The sequence below is a fragment of the Buceros rhinoceros genome, unplaced genomic scaffold (assembly GCF_000710305.1).
Source record: "Buceros rhinoceros silvestris isolate BGI_N320 unplaced genomic scaffold, ASM71030v1 scaffold32506, whole genome shotgun sequence".
NCBI classification, from domain to species: domain Eukaryota; kingdom Metazoa; phylum Chordata; class Aves; order Bucerotiformes; family Bucerotidae; genus Buceros; species Buceros rhinoceros.
In genome coordinates this window covers 1-5,560 of record NW_010418632.1, presented here as the reverse complement: position 1 = coordinate 5,560, position 5,560 = coordinate 1, and the positions used below count along the sequence as shown (strand labels likewise).

The 5,560-nt window shown below is 52.1% G+C and overlaps 2 protein-coding genes across 2 annotated transcripts; one reads left to right on the top strand and one right to left on the bottom strand.

The window, feature by feature from the left end:
* Positions 1–469: 469 nt before the first annotated feature.
* On the top strand, positions 470–1,127 carry ADPRM (ADP-ribose/CDP-alcohol diphosphatase, manganese-dependent; the record flags this gene model as incomplete). Its single annotated transcript, XM_010138621.1, has 2 exons — positions 470–586; positions 841–1,127. Coding segments are annotated over 2 exons (404 nt in total), but the record flags the coding sequence as incomplete, so codon positions are not given.
* Positions 1,128–2,383: 1,256 nt separating this feature from the next.
* On the bottom strand, positions 2,384–5,315 carry TMEM220 (transmembrane protein 220; the record flags this gene model as incomplete). Its single annotated transcript, XM_010138620.1, has 4 exons — positions 2,384–2,516; positions 3,294–3,353; positions 3,920–4,043; positions 5,255–5,315. Coding segments are annotated over 4 exons (378 nt in total), but the record flags the coding sequence as incomplete, so codon positions are not given.
* Between the last annotated feature and the right edge of the window lie 245 nt (positions 5,316–5,560).

Here is a 5,560-nt window from a genome sequence, read left to right as displayed (position 1 = left end):
CAGCTGGTTGCCAGGGCGCTGAGGCATGTGCCCCATCTCTGCCCTCTTCCTCCACCTCCCTGCTGTCGGCCAAGAGCCGGGCAGTGGGTCTCCAGGGGGGCACAGGAGATGCTCCCCCATACCCGTCATGCTGCGCTGGCGCTTTGGGGATGGGGCTGTGTGTGCTGTGGCCCTGCAGTACTGCAACAAAAGGCAGCTGTTGATGCAGCTGTTATTGCAGAGCGTTAAGTGATGGCCGCCCAATGATGAGAGGGACCCGAGAGTGGAGACCCTGTCTTGCAGCATGATGAAAACCCCCAAAACACAAACAATTTTGTCTTGTTTGTCCAAGGAGGCTGGAGTTTTGATCCAAGAGATGGAAAAAAAAAAAGCTTATAAGAATAAACTGTTGTTTAGCAGTCTAAGTCAAGGAAGCAGGGGAGCCATGAGGGGTGTGTGCACCTGTGCCTAACCTTCTTCTTCATTGCAGGACTCGAAGAACCTCAGTTTGTAGAGTTTAATGGTGGATTTAGCCAAGCCCAGCTGGACTGGTTCAGTGAAGTCCTCAAGTTCTCTGATGAAAACCAAGAAAAAGTTGTAGTTATGGGTAGGTGGATGCAGGGGATGTTTGGGGATAGATGCAAAGCAAAGCTGTGTACCAGTGCGTTGGTAGAGGAGAATGTGGCAGCTTTGTGGCTCTGCTGTGGTAGACATGCAGCCTGTGAAGCAGGAGAACAGCAGCTGTGTCCCACACTGGGGTGAGCATCCATACGCAGTGAGATGTCTGAACTGCCCAGCAGGGAAGGCAGAGTTTGGTTACACTTGAAGTAACTCTCCTGCTTCTTTCCCTCTCAACTGCAGGTCATCTGCCCATCCACCCAGATGCCTCAGACAGAGTTTGCCTGGCCTGGAATTACGGGGACGCCCTTTCGGTCATCCACTCCCACCGGTGCGTGGTTTGCGTTCTTGCAGGGCACCTGCATGACGGCGGCTACTGCTTAGACTCTCATGGGGTTCATCACCTGACTGTGGAGGGGGTGATTGAAACTCCCCCAGAAAGCAACGCCTTTGGAACTATTTATGTCTATGAAGACAAACTGATCCTGAAGGGACGGGGCAGAATTTCAGACAGGGTTATGCCTTTCTGACAGTGCCAGCACCAACTGCTCTTCTCCAGGAGGTACTCAGGCAAAAACTGGGGGATCCAGCTTAGTATTTGCTTTAGAAAGATGTGCAGGAATTAGGTTTCTGTAAGAAAACAGACCTAGTTTCTTCCTGGAGAACAGAGAAGGCCAGTAACCATGTGTGAGAGAAAGATACTTGAATGTTGACTTGAAATACCCAACCTTGCCCAGATTGTTACTTACTGTGAAAAAATGCAAACTGTAGTCCAGGAAAAGGCACTCTTTTCATTACCAGTCAGAATTAAAGCCCGCAGAACTGTTCCTGCCACCTCTCCAGTTATATTTTGACAGCGCATCCATGACATCTTACGTTTGGTAGAACTAGCCCACCCGGGAGCCTCATTTCCTTTACCAGACCCTCTTCCAAAACAAGCTAAGCCCAAGGGACATGGAGACCGTGGGTGCTACATCGTGTGATGCTGCAGATGCACCTGCTGGGATGAGCCCGTGTGCAGCCGAATGAGTCTGCAGCGACTGCGCGGAGCAGCCCTCACCTGGAGCGTGTTGCTGTGCTGATTCTGGCTCTCTCCCAGCCAGCCCCGGTGTCCCCCCTGGCTTCCTCCTCCCGGCGTAGCAGCGGTGGAAGGTGCTTGCTGTCACTGTGGGTGCCCAGGAACAGAAACTGTGAGGTCTGCTGGGGACAGGCTGGAGTGCACGTCTTGCAGAAAACAGACAGAAGCTGCCAGTAAATTTTCTTTAGAAAATAGTATTTATTGCTCTGTAAAAGCAGTAATTTTCAGATAATAGCAAAAATACTTCTTAATATATATTCTACATGGGATTTTAGCATAGGAACAGAAATACAGCCTGCCCAGTTTTTCAGGTGCTCTCCGTGGACTATCCAGGCAGGTGTCTGCAAGTTTTAAGGCTGTAAATAGTAATTTATTGAAACCAGGTGTTTGCTTTACTTTTGAACAGCAGATTTCGCAGAGTACAAGGTGTTGGAGAGTGATCCAGGGCTGAATTTACTGGTAGAGCACATATTACCTCCACGGTGCTTTGACAACATGCGGAGCACGGAGCTGTACAACAGCTTCCACAGGAAAATCCTCCACTCAGATGTGACAGTGTTCCTTCATTCCTTTAACAGTCCCAAACCGCAGTGCTGGAAGCAGCCAGGTGCTTTGAGAGGAGCCAGGAACAACACCAACCTCTCGTGAAGAGCCACAGGTAAAAGCCAGTGAGGTCAGAATGTTCATTCTGTACTTTGTCCCGCCCCATTAAATCACCGTTTTGCAGTGCTGTGGCCAGGACTCTCGCATCTCTTTGTTCACATAGATGTACAGCCAGGAGATAAAGGGGAAGAGGGCGACCACCACTGCAGCAGCCAGGCGAGCTCCACCCAGGGGACTCCTATAAAGGAGCAAACACAACAGAGCACTCGGATCAGGCTGCTGCAGAACAGCAGAGTGTTTGTTCAGCCACTTTAATGTAGCCCCTGGGGATGCACAGCAGAGTCTGGCTCCGCAGAGGCACCGCACGCCACAGGGATAGCTTTTCTGCCACCTCAGGCTACGTAAAGTGGCAATAACAAGCCCTCTGCTTGCCCAGCACATCCATGACACGTTTTCTGAGCACAAAGGTACTTTTTTGGCAGACTGGGCTTTTCTCTGCTCCCAGCTAACGGGTTTAGCAGTGCTGCTGCAGCACCATCCCCAAGGAAGCGGGAGGGGAAAAGCATGGAGCCAGGCACCACCCCGAGCCTTCTGCCAGTGCTGCCTGCAGCACCCACCCGCGGCACCAGCACAGACCCTAACTGGAAAGTCCTGCAGACTGGGAGCAAGGGTAGAAACAGCTTCTGGTTCACTGGCAGCTGTGGGCAGGCTCCCTAGCCTGCTGTGCCCAAGGGGTGTGCTGTCCTTACGCACAGGGAGAACGTCCCCTGCCCCTATGGCAGGGGACAGAAAAAGTGTTCTGTGTCGCTTTACGTTGCCCCTGCAGACTGTTATCTGTGCAGGATCCTACAGGCTGTATCACCCGCTGCTACTGCTCAGGGATCTGAGAAGGTTCAGGCAGTGACATCAATGAGGAAAACAAGCGGCCAAACAAATCAACACTTAAGTTTTCAAGAAGCTGGTCAAGAAATGTGAGTGTAGGAGTGGACTTAACAAAACAAGAACCAAAACTTACTTTGCTGAACTGCGACACAGACTCATCCATACTGTGATGATCACCAGACCAAACAACTCTCTAAAAAGCCAAACAAAATGCAGAAAATAACACAAGCAGGCGTTCGCTTTCACAAAAGACAGATTTTTCCTCTGGCCCAGCAGTGGCCGCTCCTTCGGAGCAGTTCAGTGCATTTTACCAGGATTATAACCACAAACCTGCCAGTCCTGCACCTCAGCGCTGCCTGAGCACCGACTGTCCAGCTGAGAAATCCTGGCTCCCACCCAGCCCCTGACAGTTCGAAGGACTTGGCAGCCCCTGCCAGACGTACTTGGTGCCACCTCCAGAGTGTTTAAAACATTCTTTCCCATTCCTGCAGCTCCAGCAGGGGAACACGAAGCTATTTTGCTGTGCCAGTGCCCTGGTCTTAGGAAGCCAGAATTGCTCTGTTACATCCAACTGCCACAGTCAGGAGAGCGATTTGCTCCCCCGTTAGCTCTTTTGTCCAACAAATCCCTGGTTTGGAGCACGATGGTCCCTCCTTGGTTTGGTTCCCCTGGACCAAAGGCGCTCACTCCCACAGCCCAGCGAACAGCATTTAGCCAGGTGCCCATTTGAAGGAGACGGGCCTGGAGCTCCCTCCTCACCTGCCTTCCTCTTCGTGCAGGATGTTGCCTTGAGCGTAAGCGAACAAAGAATGAGCCAAGGTGATGGTCCCCACAACGCATCCAGCGGAATGTAGGTCACAAAGGTTCCTCCAAACACCATTATCTGAGGAAAAACACAGACTGGAGCAACTGCAGCGTAGCGTGTAAATCAAAAGGCAACTGGGTTGCTGAAAAAGATGCCTCCAGCCATCACACACATCTTAGGACGAAGATGGAATTAATACCAGCACCTTCACAACCAGGGAGATCTGCTGAAAAGTGCTGTTGAACTAAACACGCGTGGGCTTGGGGCTGGCTCTCCTAAAGATGCAACTGCCTGGCAGTAGCACCTCGGTGACAAGGCAGGGAAAGAATGCCAAGGTGGATTCCATGTGGAAGTTCTCTTAAGCAGGAGGAACAGCCTTCCCGAAGTTCACAGGCATCACCAGGGGCTCAGCATAACCCCAGGGGAGCACAGAGTGGACAGCAGCGACACTGATGACATCTCAGCTTGGGGACTGATGGTTTTAAACAGAGAACTACAGATGGTGTGAAATACCTGAGTGGCGCCACAGATTCTCGTGGCTTCCCATGTCCATCCCCAGGGGCTTGTAGGGGAGAGAGAGGAAAGGACACGGACAGTTCTTGGTTGTCTCTGCAATGTCACCAGCAAAACCCATGAAGTTAGCAGCAGCCTTTTGTGGGCAAGCAGGAAGGACAATGAGCTGCCAAAACTCAGGAGCTCAGCGTGACCCAAGGTTGTCATCAATTACCTATTTGGCAAAACCTGGTTAACAAAAACCCCCTCGTGAGTTTAACATGCAGATTCTCTCGACCAGCCAAGAGCCGCTATTGTGAGGCTGCACCTATCAGACCTCCCTGATGCATTCCAAACCATGGGCCACCAGCGGGGCTGCTGCAGGATGGACACTGAGCACAACCTGGAGCTCTCCAGAGGGCTGTGCAGAGCTCAGCTGCTCTTCTACCAGCAGATAAGCAAGACCACAGACTTACAGCAAGGGAACAAAGGGCATTAATGTGCTGACATTGACACCAAAGGCACGTCCGGGACATGCTCCCAGGCTTGTGCTCAGGCTCCTAGTGCTGGAGTCAGGGTGCAAAGGTGAGGCCACCCAGCAGAGGCCTTTGTGCAGGGCTCCTCCGTTCACCTTCAGCACGTCCAGCCACGAGCACTAAACAGAGACCAGCTTTTGTAGCAGCAGGTCCCAGAGGCAGTAGGATGTTTCTACATGGCCTGATCTGTGATTCAATAAAAAAAGAACTTTTGAGGGCAAAATTTCAGCAGAGACTCTGTTCTGCATGCCAGAATCATACCTGTTATTGAGGGGTTGATGCTGACAAGCAGTGTCAGGGCAGCTGGCACCAAGTAGACAACCTGTAACGAAACACCCGCGCTGTAGCAGAACTTAGCACAGTAAGGAAGCAGAAGCGCCCAGCAATGCTGCTCCCCTGCTTTGCACAGAGCAGCTGCCAGTCGCTCTGCCTGGGGCATGTCCTGGCGCTCTTGGGCTCATCTTCACCACCACCCCCCAAAATCCAGACCTGCAGCTGTGCGCCAGCCCTTGTTCCTCAGCTTCTGAGTTACCGAGTCCTCGCTGCCCACCCAGCCGGCGGCCGACG